At 43.9% G+C, this 18407-nt stretch overlaps 1 protein-coding gene and 1 long non-coding RNA gene across 8 annotated transcripts in view; both read left to right on the top strand.

Annotated features, from left to right (window-relative positions):
- Positions 1–3247, top strand: part of LOC107975965 (uncharacterized) — a 34630-nt gene extending 31383 nt beyond the window's left edge. For all 7 annotated transcript variants that reach the window (XR_010158698.1, XR_001719547.4, XR_010158697.1 and 4 more), the window contains one exon: positions 533–3247. This is a non-coding gene — a long non-coding RNA (uncharacterized LOC107975965). The remainder of the gene's footprint in view (positions 1–532) is intronic.
- A 6867-nt stretch (positions 3248–10114) lies between these two features.
- The window catches only part of DENND11 (DENN domain containing 11), a 45186-nt gene continuing 36893 nt past the window's right edge, over positions 10115–18407 (top strand). Inside the window, exon 1 of the mRNA XM_519430.8 lies at positions 10115–10404. Within this exon, the coding sequence (XP_519430.3) occupies positions 10137–10404 (268 nt within the window). The 5' untranslated portion in view covers positions 10115–10136. The remainder of the gene's footprint in view (positions 10405–18407) is intronic.

The raw sequence follows: 18407 nt of genomic DNA, 5'->3' as shown, positions 1-18407 counted from the left end.
TTTCATGTATTGTTACTCAGAAGATAATGATTGTGGCTAAGTCTTCAGAATAAGAAAGGTGTAACAATGAGTACAAAAAAGATATCCCAAATTTGGACAACTAAATAATAAGAATTGCATAGTTGCTGATCTGGATGACCCAAGGGAATCCCTAGAGGTGCTACCTATGGCCTCTGGCCCATGGCCTCACTATTTTTTTGGTCACATTGTAGCCTTTTCTTCATTTTTAGCCTCTTTCCATTATGAAAAATTTCATCTCTGCTTCAGTATATGTTAATCCCACAGGCATCCATCCCAACATAAAGCTTCAGGTGATAGTTGAGATGATGTGTCAAAAGGGGGACCCATGTAATCTGTGGCAATAAGAGGAAAAGGGGAGGGTTTCCCCCTTAATGCCTAACATATAGTAGGTGTTCAATAAATTGTTTTTGGATGAATTTGGGGAAATAAATTAATATATTTCAATCATGTTTAAAATACTCCATATTTGACTTTTTAAAAAAAATTTTGAATTTTTTTCTTAACGTGTCAGGAGTTGCTGCACAGGGGGAAAGCGAAGTTCCCAGGAGTAAGATGTGCAAGAAGGGGGCAGCCTTGCATCTCAGGGCTGAGTTCCCTCAACTGTGTGCTTGAGGGAAGTTCTCCCCTTGCAGACACACTGCTGAGTGATAAGGAAGCGCCTAGACTCCACTCTGACCAGACTTGGTTCTGAGGCCTATGAAATGTTGATGGGAAGAACAGAAGCAGGAAAATCTATCTATTCAAATTTGCAAGACGTGGAAACTTTTATTCACCTTCCTGGTTAGACTGTTCCTTTGTCAAAGTAAAGCTAAGGCCATGGAAAATGAGCTATTTGAGAGTCTGTCGCTCCAAGGAAGAACATGCTGGCCTAATTGTCCCCCAAGTCAGGAGAGAGAATTGTAAAAAACACTTAAACAGGCCTAAGTAAAGGTCCAGCACATTATTTATTTAAGACTGAATTAGGACTGAGTCATTCTGACTCTGAAAAAAGAGTGTTGTTGGATTCTTATGTATTTAGTGGGTCTGCCCTATTGAAAACCATTGTGAAGTATGGTTTCCCAAGCAAGAAATGACACTTTCACTGTCAGTCTTTCTAGGAGTCTGGCAGAATCCAGGACCGGGATTACCCTTATTTATGAAGCGACCTTAGACTAACAGTGGCTCTCTGGGTCTCCAGACAATTGGCCAGGGACTCTAAAAACCAGAAACAAAGTTGAGAGAACTCCATGCTGGTGGAGAAAAACAGCTGGCCTTTATCACCAGAATGTGCCCCATAGAAGCAGCAAAGCAGCAAGCGACGTTCTTAAACAAGGGCCTGTGGGCCTCGTCAAGATCTGGAGGAATCATCTACGACTCACTGCTGAGTGAGAGGGCTAGGCAGTGTCTTTAAGGTCCTGCCAGCTTTAACATTGTATGCTTTTTCTTTTGTTCAATCTCTCACCACAACTGGAAGTGTTGCCTCAACTACACAGGAGAAAGTTTGCAGTAACTTAGAGAAAACATTATTTTAATCACCAGTGTATGTTCTCCTGCTCCCTGGACAAATCCATCAGCAGCGGCAACACTGACCAGGTCCAGATTGGGGCCGCTGCGGTGGATGTGAATCCATTGAAACTAGGGGTCTCCAGTGCTCCTGACTCCTCACAGCTCTGTTCCTATGACAAGGATGGTCAGCAAAGCCAGCAACCTTGAAGGGGGACCTTCTCCTAATCTCCTCCCTGCCTGCTGAGAGAGTGTACAGAAGCAGCCACTTGTCAGCTGCGATGAATCCAATGATAATTACATAAATCATTAACAATACTTGATATTTGCCCATCACATTTCTCATTTCAAAGTGCTCGTAAAATTGTATCTCATGGGTGGCACTGCCGGCACAACAGAATTCCAAGGAAGGATTACGGGCTAAGTAAATAAAGCCTGGAGGCTGCTTTGAAGCCTAGGAGTCTGTTATTAACCCTTTCCTCCTTTTTGTTTAACTTTTTCTCATGGAAATGTTCAAACATACCAAAAATAGAGAAAATACTATAATGAGTCCTTATGTATCCATAACCTAGCTTCAAAAATTATATATGGCTTTACAGTCTTGTTTAGTTCATAACTGCAACTTCATTGAGGGTGAGTGCTGGGGTATTCTGAAGCAAATCAGTGACAACATATTTTACCCATGGATACTTTAGTGCCATTAATAAAAACCCCTAGGTTATTCTATTAATTTGAAATCTACTATAAATCTATCTGATGAATAAATCAAACAGATTTTAACAAATTGCTTCTCTTGCCAAAGTTTCCCATTTGCTAGAACTAGAGATTATTCATCAAAATAGCTGTGACAGTAGAAACATACCACTTGTCTACACACACAACACATAGCATACTTAGTATAGGAATAGATCTCTGATTTGATGTCCCAGTAATTTAGAGATTGATGATATCCTACCAATACTTTAAGGAGCAGACATTTCAAAACGATTGTACAGACCCACTAGTCTGACCTTTTCTCTGTTAGTCACAGTTGGGCTGTGGTCATTCCTGGAGTCCCTAAGATTAGAACAGGTAATGGGTCACCTGTGTGACCTGCACCAAGGCCAGCCCCACCGCCCCCGGCCACAGAAATAAGATCTCTCTCTCTCTCTGTCTGTCTCTGTGTGTGTATGTATGTGTGTATGTCTGTTTCTGCCTCTCCCACATCACACACATACATACACACACACACACACACACACACAGTGCCTCACCGGGAAGAAATGAGCAGGTATGGAGGAGACATTCTCAGAGATGGATCTCTACTGTGCTCCGTCTTGACTTATTTGCTGTCAGTGCTCCAAGGGATGAGCTCTGGAGGTCATCAGTAACTTGGTCAAACATCCCCAGCTACTTCTTCATCCTTCTGATCCAATCAAGAGATTCCTACGCTGAAGTTTCACCTTCATAAAACATTTTGTGATTTTTTTGAAATGTGGTAAAGAAGAATTTAAGCTCTTCCGCAGTAGGTAACTACTAGAAACTGAAGATAAACTGTCAAAAGTGGCTGTTTCTAAGGATGGAGAAAGGGATGGCGGGGTTAGAGGAGGTGGTTGCTGCACAGTGTGTCTTGCGTGCAATTTGATCATTTAACTTTTTGCCATAAACACATACTTATTAAAATGTTTAAATTTTTTAAATGTAATCAAGCAAACACAGAAATGCACATTTTTTTAAAACTGGCGAATAAAGTGCTTGAATCGTTTTGCTCCCTCATCTTCATTTCCTGACCTCTAAACTCTGGAGGCCTCTGGGCTCAGTTCCCCCAAATTTTCCTCTTCTCTGTATGCACTCTCTGTCTTGGAATATCACTCAGCCCACAGCTTGAAACACCAACAGTAAGCTGGTAGCCTCTGAATTTACATCCAAGTCACAGAACTTTAACTTACACTTCAGATTTGCAACTGCCTTATCAAATTGCCTCTGGATGTCTAACAAGGCTTCAGTCTTAACATGTCCAAAACTTCCCCATCACATCACTCCTCCTGTGATGTTTACTATGTCAGGAAATGGAAACAAGTGAGTACTCCTCTCTTTCTCTGCAACCCCACATCAAATCCATAAGAGATCCTTTCAGTCCTATCCTGCCTCTGAAGGCAACAGCCTCCTCTTCATGGGCATCTCCTGCTCTTCCCCTTGCCTTGTTGCTTTCTATTCCACACCTAGTAACCAGTGGGATCCTTTTAAAAAGTAAGCCAAGGCCAGGTGCGGTGGCTCATACCTGTAATCCCAGCACTTCGTGAGGCTGAGGCAGGCAGATCACTTGAGGTCAGGAGTTTGAGACCAGCCTGGCCAATATGGTGAAACCCTGTCTCTACTAAAAATACAAAAATTAGCTGGGCATGGTGGTAGGTACCTGCAATCCCAGCTACTGGGGAGGCTGAGGCACGAAAATCTCTTGAACCCGGGAGGCAGAGGTTGCAATGAGCTGAGGTGGCGGCCCTGCACTCCAGCCTGGGTGATAGCGTGAGCCTCCATCTCAAAAATAATAATTGTTATTATTATTAAATAAATAAATAATAAAAATAAAAAGTAAGTCAGATGCTGACATTCCTGGACTCAAATCCTCCAGTGCCTCCCAATTCACTCAGAAGACAGAGCCAGCCCCCACACCAAGGCCCATGGGCCACATGGTCCATCTCCAGCCTGTCTGACTCCTGCCGTCTTCCCCATCAGGCATTCTGCTCTAGTCTTCTCACTATTCCTTCAGATGCCAAAATCTTTTGTGCCCCAGAACCTTTGCTCCTGCTGGCATGCCCTTTCTCCACATCTCACTCGCCCCATCCCTTCCTGCAGGTGTGTGCTCAAAGGTCACTTGTCAGAGAGGTCTTCCCTGATAACCCTGAAGAGTACCCACACTCATTCACTGGCCCCTTGCCTTGTGTCATGTCCCTTCACAGCAAGAATCCTTAAATCATGCATTATATATTTAATGGTTCATTTTTAATATTGTCTGTCTCCCTCACCCCACCCCCAATAGAATCTAAATTCCATGAGGAGAGAGGCTTAACTCTTATTCGATGCTCTATTTCCATTACTTGGATCAAGTCTTGGCACACGGTAGACTCAATAAATATGTCCAGAGTGAATCAAGTATGTTAAATATTCTATCTATCCCCATGATGTACACCACTGCAGAATGGATAGCTTTTATGAGGTTTCAAACTTAATTTTCAGCCCCAATACAAATTTAAAAGGACTAAAAGGGAGGGATGTGCTGATTTTAAATAATGTATTAATTTTTTAAATCTACGTCATTCTATGAATCTCTATACCATTTCTGGCACAACTTGAATATAACCTCTGCGGGATATGATTTACTGTGCTTTAAACTTGGGCCACACCAACAAGCACCTGTAGCACAGATGACTTGGGAAGGAAATACTAGTGCAGACAGGGCTGATACTACAACTAGTGTGGTCTAATGTATAAAGTGGATGTTAGGAAATAGGGAGACTGGAGCGGATGCACCCAGGATGTCCCTGTAGGCACTGGGCTTTGGGTCCTCTCAGAATCTTGACTGCAGAACTTCAATTCACAGGACAGATAAGGGTATAGATATTCCTTAGACCACTACAAAGATTATTTTCTTCATCTTGTCCATTCTTAATTTCATCCCTGCAACACCTCGGCTTGTCTCACAGTTTGGATTCTTGTCTGGATCACCAGTATTTGTCTTGGTCAACTAATTATGCATGTTAATTATGAATGCAGAGCTACCTATTCCTTATCTCTATGGAACACTGTTCCTGCAAGATAGAATGAAATGACTCAATGATAGAAAGATGCTGTTTCTTCTTTCTTTATATACAGTAAATATATATTTCTCATGCAATTTGAATGAAAACTCTCACTTTTTTGAGAAATTAGATAAAATGATTTTAAAGTTCACATGGAAAAATAATAGTCAAAGAATAGGTGAATAATTTTTTTTAAAAGACAGTAAAGGAACAAGACTACTTGTCGTGGAAATAAAAGTTTAAAATATATGTATAATAATTAGTGTGGTACTAGTGTAAGAACAGACGGGTCAGCGGTGAGTGATACATACAGAAATTTACTATTGTACTTAAAGGAGAATTACAAGTCATAGGAAGTGAAATAACTATTCAATAAGTCATGCAGGAATTATTGATTAACTGTTCAATGCAAAATTTTTAGTCTCACTTCTTACCACATATCAATATAGGCATTGAATAGATTAAGAAATTAAATGTAGGAAATCAATTTATAAATAACCAAAAAAAAAAAAAGTGAGCTGGGCACGGTGGCTCACACCTGTAATCCCAGCACTTTGGGAGGCTGAGGCAGGCAGATCACTGGAGGTCAGGAGTTCGAGACCAGCCTGGCCAACATGGCAAAACCCCATCTCTATTAAAAATACATCAATTAGCTGGACATGGTGACGTACACCTGTAATCCCAGCTGCTAGGGAGGCTAAGGCAGGAGAATCACTTGAACCCGGGATGCGGAGGTTGCAGTGAGTCAAGATCGTGCCAGTGCACCCCAGCCTGGGCAACAGAGCAAGACTCCATCTCAAAAAAATAAAAATGAAGTGAATGTTGATCAAATTTTTGTGGGGGACCAACTTTCTAAATGTCAAAGCAACATAAAAAGTCACAAGAAAACTGATTCTGTAGCAAATAAATGGCATTGGAAACATACAACACTTTATATTAACAATTAAATAATATTAAGTATTATGGCAGACAAAAGATTAATATTCTTTTGCATAAAGAACTCATACAAATTGGTAATGAGTATTGGGCATCACAGACAGATGGTGCAAATGAGCAAAGGACAAGCGAGCAAAGGGCATGATGGACAGACGGTGTGCTGAAGAGGAACCACAATTCGCCAATATGTAGTTTGAAAACATTATTAGAGATTTAATTACAAAACAGAAACAGAAACAAAATGTTATTTTCATCTGACAAATTGGCAAAAAGAATTTTAAGTGGCAATACCTCATTTAGACAAGGGTGAAATGAAATTGATACTCATATACACTGGTGAATCAACAATTTGGCAGCACAATCAACAGAACCTTAAAATTGTGAACGCACTTTAACCCAGCATTGCCACCTTTAGCAAGCTATCCCATAAGCCAGCCACCTGAATGGCAGATCACATTTGCCCTACCTGTCACCCCTCGTTCTATATTTCATTTCTTGCCTTGAAGCTGTCTTCCCTGCCTGGCTGTGAGCCTGATGAGAAGGAGCGTCTGTTTTCTTCCCAGCTGTCCCAGTGCTATGCGCAGGGCTTAGTATCGCAGGGCTTAGTATCACAGGGCTCAGTAAGAATGATATTTGGTCAAAACTTTAGGCACAACAAAAAGGGAGGGTCTTGACTATCTAGCAATGAAAGATGGCTAAGTAAATTATCAAACACACATACAATGGAAAACATACATAAGAATGATGCCAGACACTCCATCTCAAAAAAAAAGGATGCATATAAAAAGTTTCTAAATCGGATCTCAAAATGTTCATATTCTGATGTTAAGGGTAAAAAGAACACAAAATGGATATAGAACATAAATTCAACATGTAAACATAAATATATCTATTTTAAGATATACAGTCCTTCCTTGATATCTGTGGGGACTGGTTCCAGGACTCCCATGGATACCAAAATCCATGGATGCTCAAGGCCCTGATATAAAATGGCATAGTATTTACATGTAACCTAGGCACATCATCCTATATACTTTAAATAATCTCTAGACTACTTACAATACCTAATACAATGTAAACAGTCATTCTACTGTATTATTTAAGGAATAATGACAAGAAAAAGTCTGCGTATGTTCAGTGCAGATGCAACCTTCCTAGGCCTAACTACATAGTACCTGTCAGCAACAAGGTAACATTACCACCGATGATGAACCTGTGAAGGTGGAGGGCCGACTGTTCTATTATATTTATGTGCCTTCAGATTTAAAAAATGAGAAGTCTAATAGGGGTACCATGAATAAACTTGGCAAGTAAACCTCCCACACGGAGAGATTTGACAAGCAAGAAAACGTGCTTGTCTCAACTGGGTCACTAGGTGAAAGGAGAAAAAAGTCTTGTCCAAGAATGTGAACTACAAGTCAGTATTGAAGCTAGGTTGCGTGGTTGAATGCACCTCAGTGGAGAATTTATTCAAAGCAGTCTCAGGTTGGTGGTGCCTCCAGATGGCTGACAAAAGCAAGTCAAAATGTCCTCTGTGAGAACTAGACCTCAGCGGGGACCAGCAGCGATTGTGAGTCACTATGGCAACATTAAAAACTAAAAATTTTTGCATCCTAGAATTGATGAAATAGGATCAGCAAAATCTTAACAGTGGCCAACTCAGTGGTGAGATTATAGATCAAAGGTATTTTTCTGTATTTGATATAACATAGACATATTTAGTATTTGGGAAAGTAAAATAAATTTTCAGTTTTACACGTATGGTGTCCTAGGTGAAATCATTTTGAAATATTACATCAGACTAGGGTCCCTGAATAAGATTGCCCCTTCCTCTCTTCTTTTCGTCAACAGCAGAGCTGTTCTAATAGCTAAATTCAATTAGTTCCCTCCCTATCATCTTGTGAAATTCAGTCATCAAAGAGGAGATAACTCTGATGGTCAGGTATACTACCTCAATCAGACTGTGAATGCATGTGCTAAGAGGGATGTCATCACTGTCATTAACACTTTCCAACACCTACTATGTCCAAGATATTAGATAAAGTCTGACAAGAGGGCCCATTGCACAGAATTGTCTCTACTTTCATTCATATATTTAATTGACAAGTATTTTTGGGCGCTTATTATGCACTAGGAATTTAAAGATAGACATTATGGTTCATAAGCCAGGATATACACACAAATGAAGACTGGAGAAGGCCATAGCCTTAAGGTTTGGAAATTTTGCTTTTCTGTTTATATAAAAAACTGATTGGGAGGGGAATTATGAGCTTATTTCCTGGTATATACACAGCTTGAGGGTATTAAATCTAGGATGTGCTGGGGGGTGGGGGTGGTGGAAGGTGGCTATTCCTACAAAAGATCAGGACAAGGAAGTCCCTCCAGGGAGAAAGAGAAAGTCCATCAGCCCTAAAGCCAATGGCTTTGGAAATTGTTTATTCTCTACGAACCTCTACTTTATATTTAAAAATAAAATTTTGAATGCCTCAACCTGAAAAACTTTGGCTATGGCCTGATCCTATGAAGTAGAGGGCTTTGGAATCCGGCTTGGAGTAGTCTGGATATAGCCTAGTCTGGTGTGCCTTTGAATGAGCCAGATAATGCCGTGGCCCTGGTGTTGGCTGGACCATGCCTGGGGCTCCCCATCTATTTCAGTGACTGTCTACATACTCCAGGGAGTGAGCGTTGAATGGTCACTTACTTGTCCTTATAAACTTGCCCTTGTAAGGTCGAGGAAAGGCTGAACTAAATATGTAAATAATGAAAGTAGACCCTGTTCTTGGGGGTAAAATGCTGCATAAGTACATTCTTTATTGTTATATCATAGATTTTAGATTAGAAGTGGCAGCCTAGGGCAGTCATTGATTATCTTCTTAGGGATAGGGGTTAAATCACATTATCATTGCAGTGCTGACGTGTAGGACACGGAGGTTCATAAACATCCCGTGGAGTAGCACCCAGCACATAGGTCTACTGGGTCCTTTTGCGAACAGGCAAACCATGGAGCCTTGCTGAACCCTGGATGAACTGTGTACCTCCTTCTCTTGCCACCTCCTTCTTTCTATTTTAATAGCTATTCCTATTTTTATACACATCTCCTCTTAAAGAGTTATTTAGCTGCTAGATTTACCTCAAGGATTGAGGCATGTAAAATTTATTTTTAAATATAAAATGGGGGTTCACAGAAAACCCCTAATCAATTTCCAAAGCCATCAGCTTTAGAGCTGACTTTCCTCTTTCTCCCCTGAGCAACTTCCTTTTCCTGATCTTCTGAGGGAATATCCCTCGTCCCACAAATGCTCCAGCACCTCCTAATTTAATACCCTCAAGTTGTATATATACCAGGAAATAAACTTATAATCTCCATCCTAATCAGTTTGTAATATAAAAGGAAGAACAAAATTCCCAAACTTTAACCGTATGGCCTTTTCAGTGTTTATTGATGAGTATATTGCAAACACCTGGGTAGCCAGAGCGCCTCCGCTTCACTCCCCTGCTTAGAAGCAGCTTCTGCCACACATCCAGGATTATGTAATACATATCTGTCACGGTCCACAGGACCAGCGGACTTTAAAAAATAATGGTGACATAAAAACTCACAGTGGTAGCTATACCACGGAACCCTAGGTGAGAAGGCACCTCCACCCGCACACAGGTGTATGGACGCAAGGATGAACGTTCCGGCCGCACGCGTCCCACACACGGACGTGCACACGGGCGCCTCCGAACAGGCTCGCGGTTCCCGAAGCCGGCTCCGCGGACGCCTGCTCTGGCTCCGTGGGAAAGGCGCCTCCGCGGCGGGGCCCCGGGCAGCGCCAGACCCGGCGGGCGGCGGCGGCGTTGGCGCGGCCAGGCGAGGGGGGTTCCCGCAGCCCGCCCGCCCCGCCCCTCGCGCCCGCGGCTCCGCCTCGCCTAGCCATGGTGGAGCAGGGAGACGCGGCGCCGCTGCTGCGCTGGGCCGAGGGCCCCGCAGTCTCCCTGCCGCAGGCCCCGCAGCCGCAGGCGGGAGGCTGGGGCCGGGGCGGCGGCGGGGGCGCCCGGCCGGCCGCGGAGCCGCCCCGGAGGCGGGAGCCCGAGGAGCCGGCCGCCCCGGAGGTGCTGCTGCAGCCCGGGCGCCTGGAGCTGGGCGACGTGGAGGAGGACCAGGTGGTGGCCGTGTTCGTGGTCACCTTCGACCCCCGCTCGGGTGAGGGCCGCGCCGGGGCCAGGCGCGTGGGGAGGGTCGGGGTGCCCACGGGCTTTGGGGGCGCGGGGGAGGGGCTCGCTGCGCGCGCACCTGCCCTCCCGGCCCCGCATCCCGCACCAGGGCCGGCCCCGGGCTCCCGGGCTTGGGGAAGGGCGGGGGTCGGCCAGTCCTCAGCTCTCTCCCTCGGGGCGCAGCAGGGTGCTGGCGCGCGGCCTCTCGGAGCGGCCCCGAGGGCTTTGTTCCAGCCCCGCCGACCTCCTCTCCCCTCCCCTCCTCTCCTCTGAGTCCCAGCCCCACAGTGGTGTTCGCACTTCAGTGACAGGGCATCCGGTTTGTGGCCACGTTGGGTTTTGTTTTCTTTTCTTGGGGGCTAGAAGATTTTTCACGTTGTGCGGAGGAAACCCCCCGGGCGAGCGCCCTGAGCTCCCCGGGCGCCCCCCACCCCGTCCCCCGCTCCCCGCTCGCCCCCCACCCCGTCCCCCGCTCCCCCCCCACCCCGTCCCCCGCTCCCCGCTCGCCCTAGCTCCCCGTCGCTTCCTCTGGGGTAACTTTCCTAGCGGCCAAGTTCACTTTCTCTGACTGCATTATTTTGAGGAATTAACGCCGGGAGCATTAAGGGATGGGGCTGAGGGATTCAGCTGAAGGCTGATTAAAGGAGAAGCCTCCCCGGATAGGCTGTCTTTCGGAGATGCTTGGAGAATTAAAGTCTTATCCCACATAATCTTAGCCTAACCACCCGGCAGGGGGGTGTGCGTTTTCCAGGTGAGAGTCCACGGGGGACAGAAAGTGGAAGAACGACCCTGCGCGCCCAGGAAGCCTTGGAGGGTCAGCTAGGGACTTCTGACTCTGAGAGTGGCTCTGCTGTTCCGGGTTGGGGGAAGGAGGTGTCATCGCAGGAGTCGTGGTGTCAGGGCTTAAGGAAACCCAGGTGTGACTGTTAATGTCTCCAGGGCAGCTGCTGGAGTGTGGAGTGCCTGTTCGTGCGGGAAAATATTGGCTGCTTTCTGGGATGAGGTGGGATGGAGTGGAGAAAAAAAGGGGTTAGGATCTGGAGAAGGGGAATCCGGTATGGCAGCTGATGATGGGTTCCAGGCCGGTAATTTTGGGGTTCTCAGCTGTAGGACACAGGAAGAATGTGGGATTCACTGTGGAGCTCCATTTGCAGGGACAGAGTTTGTGGGGACAGTTCAGGCCTTTGTGACTTCTGCTTGTTCCTTTGCCACATTCCATGGCTTTCAAACTCTTTTGACTGATCATGTGAAGTTAATTTTACATCACAACCAGTATGCTCACATACACGTACGGTACTTATGTAACTGAAATAGACATTTCATGAAGTAGTGCTGACTCCTTCTACATGTAATGCATTCTTTTCTCTCTTTTTTTTTTTTTTTGAGACAGTGTCTCACTCTGTCGCCTAGGCTGGAATGCAGTGGCTCTTTTCTCTTTTTTTTTTAAGTGTTCATCACACATGCTGGTTGACTCGCATTTGAGATTCCTAGATACCAGTAGTTTGAAAAGTATTGGTCTTTTTTGACCAAAGTAACCCGTAATGCTAGACAAAAACCAATACTTTGTAACTAATCATATTGCTTATACTGTACCCCATCATTTACAGGTAAACAGCTACCAGCATTTGACTTATCCTGGGAAATATTTCAGAGTAACTAGAAGGAATGGAAAGGGCACATTCACACGGTCTGATTTAGTATTGGTAGCTCCAGTGGTAGAGTCTTAGGGAAGGGAAAGAGAAAAGAAGTTTTATACTAATTACAGACAGATAGGGTGGATAATACTGATAATTGATCAATTATTGATATTGGCCAATTGATATCTATCAATTGATAAAAGCGCCAGAGGGCTAGTACCTGCCCCCATTCCTTGTCAGTCACAGGCAGTGAGCATGGCTTTGTGAATTTGTGTATACGGAGTGTGTGTGTGTGTGTGTGTGTGTGTGTGAGTGATGGTTTTCAGACTAAGGCTACTGTGCAAAGAAGGGATTGTAACACATTTAGACATTTTGTGCAGGCATTTTACTATAATGCTGTTTGATTTATTCTGATCACTGCTCTGTAGTTTGATGATCATTTATACCCAATTTGTAAATGAGGGAACATACCAGGGATGGTTAGGTAATTTGGGAATATTAAGTAGCCAATAAATACTTGACTGTAAGTCCCATTGTCTTTCTAGTATACTATGCTGCCTGAACCCCTGCTCCCTGGCATCTGATCCTTACTTATCCAGGGATGGAGGAGAAAGGAGGGAGGAAGAGAGAGCGCAGTGTGAGAGGGAGCACTTGTAACTTGTGTTTTTTGTGTGTTTTTTTGTGGGGGGAAAGCAGTCCTTTACTGACCATAAATGTGTTTGTCTCTTTTGTCATCTATCCTAGTCCTAAATGGCACTTTGCTTCCTGTAAAAATACTCTGATAGACCTTGTACCATATAATTTTATTTTATATATATCTTAAAAGTAGGAGATGTAGTGAATGAATGCTACTGAGCTTCTGAGGGCCTCAAGGTTAGCACTAGGACAGGGCCCTCAGAGAGTGCCTGATGTACCCCTTGTGTGATGGTTCTGGTGGAGTGAGGCCCATAGTGGCACAGTGAGCTGGAGGCATCACTGGCCCAGCATCTTCCCCCTTTTACTGCTGAGGCAGATCTGCTATTTGTTCCTATTTAATATTGGCCCACCCAGACTTTTGCCCCTCCTTCGCCTGTGTTGCCAAAAGCGGTAAAGTGAATATTGACTTCTTTACCAAAATTAGAGCATATTTTAGAAGTTCTTACATAGGTGTGATTTGTCTGCTGTTTAGTTTCTCTCGCTGGCCTGCCTGCTTAGCCACTTTCCCATGTCTCTCCCACCTGTGTCCTCAGTTTCCACTCCTAGGAGATCCTTCCTCCCCCCACCCCACACCCACCTCAACCCTCCGCCACCCCCATCACTTACTGCCCAGGCCATGGCATTATGTGCATCTTCCCATGTAATGTGGGTAACTGTTGGCATGTGTCCAAATCAGTGTGTGTGCATGAGAGAGAGGGAGAGTGAAAGAGGAAGAAGAGAATTCATAGCTGTACATTCATTAGGAAGTAGAGTAAGAGGGAAAAGGAGGGGTGGATCCTTGTTAGAAAGGGTGTGTGTGTGTGTGTGTTTGAGCAGGAATATATGCAGTGATTCTCTAAGGTGTGGAAATAAGAGTAATCCTTTTGCACTTTTAGATACAAGTTTTGGAAAGCTAGGCTGGCCATCTGTGGGAAGAATCAGAGAAAGAGTCTTAAAGCTTATTTCCATCAGACTCATGGATTGAAAATTATGGTTGCTGAGTCTACAGGTGACTTAAGAACTAGGGGCTTCAGGTTCAAAGTGAGGCTTACACATACACTCAGTCCTTATCTGGAGCAGGGGGCCCTAGGATGGTGGTGCTGATCATCTGGGCCACAAAGCTGCTATTGAAACCAGACCCAGATGCTAACTCTGCAAGCTGGGTGGAAGATGTTGGAAGCCAGAATATTGCTGTTTCATTTTGTTCAACCCCATGATTTAGAGCCTTGATTTTAATTTTACTTCATTATTTGGGCTTCTAGTAAAATGTTCTTAGTCTGCTTAAAGGAGAGGATATTGTCACACTTGGGGAACACCCCTGCCCCCAGATGGTAGCAAGAGCGGTATCACCGTGTGGCTGAGGACTTGTGTGTGGGCAGGATGGAGGCCGATGAAGCTTTGAACATACAATGTCTGGACATCTTTGCATCTGCCTCATTAGACTGTTTCTTTATAAGAGATTCACTTTACACTGCTGCGTTTAGAGTTTTATTGTGGGTGTCTGGGAGAAATTCCTGTGCTCCCTGTGTTTGTACTGGGGCAGCTTGCAAGAGGAGGGGTAAGGTGAGAGGCAGATCGCCTGCTGAGGTTTTCAAGATGTTTCTCCCTTTCTTCTTGGGAATGAATTTCTACCTGTTCCTCAGCCTCTAGCCAGTGCCCAGATTACATCTAAACACCTATTTAATTTAATGTATCCGAGCGCTTCTATGTTTGTGTCACATGAGTATGTTTAAAATCACACACACTAATTTTAATCTCTGTAGATTCCCTGTATAGTCTATGAAACATAAGCATTTTTTTTTAAACAATGGAGATGATGGAGGCCCAGTGAGAATAGGGCTAGGTCTGGTGTCTGAGGCACCACTTGGAGCGCTGCCCAGGTCATCTGACTTGTGGCAAATAATAAATGGCTCTAGCAATGGGTGGGAAAGTGACAAAGTAGAATGTGAATGGAAAATTTGGAGGACAATTTTAAGATGCAAAGAGCAGTCGTAAGCATGGACAGCTCAAATGCAGGCAAAGAAAAAGCCTGTTCTGATATCTGGCCAGAACGTCTCACAGGAAGAGAAACTCTGTCATGTCGCCATCCTTTCCCTGTATTTCCACCAAATGCCAGTGGAATACAGTTGTGGTTCATTTGCTTAATCCCACCTGGGTAGAATCTTTCCCAGGCTGTTGGTGATTCACCTGCTTGTGGTTTTCAGGGAGAAATCAGTTTGTAGCCATCTGCTGTGAAGTCAGTTTCTTCTCTTGAAAATTGAGGAGGGGAAAATAAAAATGGTAATTGTAATACCCACCACCTCCTGAGTGCCTGCTGTGTGCCAAGGACTGTGCCACATGTTTCAGTGACCTGCCTCTGATCCTCCCAACAGGCTTCACCATAATCATGAGAAAAACAGGTGCACAGAGCCATTAAGTTGTCTAAAGTTAGGGCCAGAGCCCAAGTCTACCTGCACCCCTTATCCACACCACACTACCACCCAGTGGAGAATGATATGGGATCTGTGAAATGGAAGGTCTTTCTTTGTAAAGTGAATGCATTGGAATTCAGCCATGGATTGGCATATAGCTGACTTTAAATCAGCAGGATTAGCTTCTTCCTGACTCAGGATTCTTTATCCTGATGCTTTTCTCTTTGCTTTGGATGTGCTCTCAGCCTAGGTGGTTTTAAGACTGTTTCAAACCGTGTAAGACCCAAAGTCAACTCACCTGGGTTATTTACTTTTCTGATGTTAGGGTCTGAACCAAATACTCTTTGGAGGTTTCCACCTGTGGGATCTGATGGCCCCTTTAGGTGGTTATGTGAAGGGAATGTATTGTTGGGACCTAGAATACTCTGATTCATGCCTTTATTCCTGAAACAGGATTTGTTTTGACTTCCTGATTACAATCAGGGCATATGTATACACAGATGGGAAGAGGCCCGTGGAAAGAGTAAAACCTCAGGCACGTGCTGGGGTGGGAGTTCCACTCCTGAGGTCAGAGGAGCTGGAAGAGGATCTCCAGCTGAGGCAGTCTCTGGATAGGAAATGAAGAGCTCAGGAGGAAGTGCTTGCTTGGGAACCATCTAACAGAGGAGGAAGAAGAAATTCACATATTTCCTATTAAAAAGAGATTGTTTTGGTTCAAGATCATTGCTTTCTCTATTTTAAATATTTTGAGGTGAACTTTCTAGCAGACAGCAGTTACTGCAGTTAATGTCCAATCTCCCTAGGAAATAGTGATGAATTTTAAGACAGCTGGGGGTTTGGTCATTTCTCATTTAAACAGAACTAGTTTTGGAAGACAGAGGCAGTGGTCAACCTAGATAGGACAGCCTACCTCTGGCCTAGCGTGTGGGCTTATAAAACCCCAGCTCTGGGAGGCCCTGGTGCGCAGAGCTGTCAGGCTGACCTTTGGAGCTGCGAAGTGGCAGGGTTCAGACCATCTGTACATCCTCAGCCAGGCGTGACACTGACCTTCTGGCTTTGCCTGGGTAACTGAGCTGCCAGCCTCATAGTCGGTTAGTCCAAGTTCCTTTAAACACAGACATATTTGCCTTTGCATGAGCTCAGCACCTGGCAGGCACCGTGCTGCCAAGTTGTGCTCCACCAATATTTGTTCAGTGACCAGCTGAATGTACACAATGCATATTGCCACATTTGTGCCTCCCGTGGTCATGCGAATCCCTCCTCAGAAGTTGTCTTTGCAGTAGAGGCTAGGAAGTGCCTGTAAGTACCTGTAATAGGTCCAAGTCATGGTCCAAGATGAGAAAGGACACAGAGATGGAAAGAGAGCAAGTTAGGGGAGAAAAAGGCACTTGTCACTGGCACCTCCTCTCTTTGATGGACTAGCCATGAGATGACCTCTTTTGTTGAATCTTCCAGGCCCCAGCTCCCTGGCTGAGTTCTTAATACAGTGAGGATATCTGGAAAACCTAAAAGCATGGAATGTGAAGACTGAGCCTGGGATAAGTAGCAGTCAGGATGAGTTTCTTTCTGGTATTAAATGGCATCCCATAAGGATTACTAATTATGCAAAATCACTTTCCATTAAGCCTCCTCAAATTCCATATGTAAGCTGGTTTTCATTTGTAATGTTTCTGTAGGATAGCTTCAAGCCCTGATAGCGCTTCATTCCCTATTATCTGTGCTACATTGCCTCAATTATTTTTGGCTTTTGCAAAGTCCTTTATGCTCTCCTTTTTTTCGTATTGCTATTATTTCAATTATTTTCCCCAATTTGTAAGTTGAAATGTTTTGAAAAGTTGAAAGAATAGTGCAGTGAAAACCTGTATTGTCTTTCACTTAGATTCCCCATTTATTGACATTTTGCCCCATTTGCTTTATTCTTACATAGTCACTTCCCCTGTAACATGAAATATATGTTCCAAAAATCACTGTGCGGCAAAAAAAATCATGAAGTAAAAATCACAGGGCTTATGAGAAAAACTTTGTTAGTGGCACATTTTTTTTTAAAAAAGATAGGAACCTACCAAAAACTACAGGACAGTTTTGCATATGATAAATGGTTAAGAAATACATACTTAGTAAATGTGGAACTGTACCTTTAAAAGACCTGGTGTTTGTATCTGGAGGTGAGTGCTGAAAGGATTGAGCCTGTGAATTACTATGTGTGGTGGGAGGGGGGCTGTCTGAACTCAGAGGCAAAACTGTGACGCTAGAGGTGCATGGCATGGCCCAGAACGAGGTGACCTGAGGTAGCAGGAGAAGCTTAAGGTGGGTGTGTTTTGTATATTCCGACATGGCTTGATTCAGCTGGGTGTAGTTTTCCACATTGACTTTGTGTTGTTCATGATTGAAATCACGAATAAGCAAATGTCAAATTCCCTAATACATCGATTGCTTTGGAACAGATTCAACAAGCATTATAGCAGAACTGACTGTGTGTGGAGATATAGACTTTTCTTTTTTTTGCTGAACTATTTGAAAGTAAGTTGTGGATGTCATGGCATTTCATTTCTAAATTTTTCAGTATGGGCTGGGCGTGAATATGTATACTAACGCCTGTAATACCAACACTTTGGAAGACAGAGGTGGAAGGATTTCTTGAGGCCAAGAGTTCAAGACCAGCCTGGGCAACACGGCGAGACCTCATCTCTATAAAAATTTTAAAAATTAGCCCGGCATGATGGCGCATGCCTGTAGTCCCAGCTGTTTGGGAGGTTGAGATGGGCGGATCATTTGAGCCCTGGAGTTAGAGGTTATAGTGAGCTATGATTGGGCCACTGCACTCCAGCCTGGGCAACCCTGTCTCTTAATAAAATAAAATAAAATACTTCAGTATAAATCTCCTAAGAATAAGGCTATTTTTCTACATCACCATGGTATCATTGCCACTCTTAGGGCAGTTAATTTAGGTTAATTCATCAATTAGGGTTTTTTAAATAATTAATGTATTTTATTTTTTAGAGCAATTTTAGTTTTACAGAAAAATTGAGCAGAAAGTACAGAGTTCCCATATACTACCTCCCCCTCACTCATACACATATAATTTCCCTTTATTAACATCTTTCATTAGTGTGGTATATTTGTTATAATTGATGAACTAATATTGATACATTATTGTTTATTTAAATCCATAGTTTGCATTAAGGTTCACTGTTGTACAGTTCAATGGGTTTTGAAAAATGCACGATGTTATATATCCACCATAACAGTATCATACAGAATAGTTTCAC

This window comes from Pan troglodytes, chromosome 6, assembly GCF_028858775.2.
Source record: "Pan troglodytes isolate AG18354 chromosome 6, NHGRI_mPanTro3-v2.0_pri, whole genome shotgun sequence".
NCBI classification, from domain to species: Eukaryota; Metazoa; Chordata; class Mammalia; order Primates; family Hominidae; genus Pan; species Pan troglodytes.
This window is presented reverse-complemented; position numbering and strand designations above follow the sequence as displayed.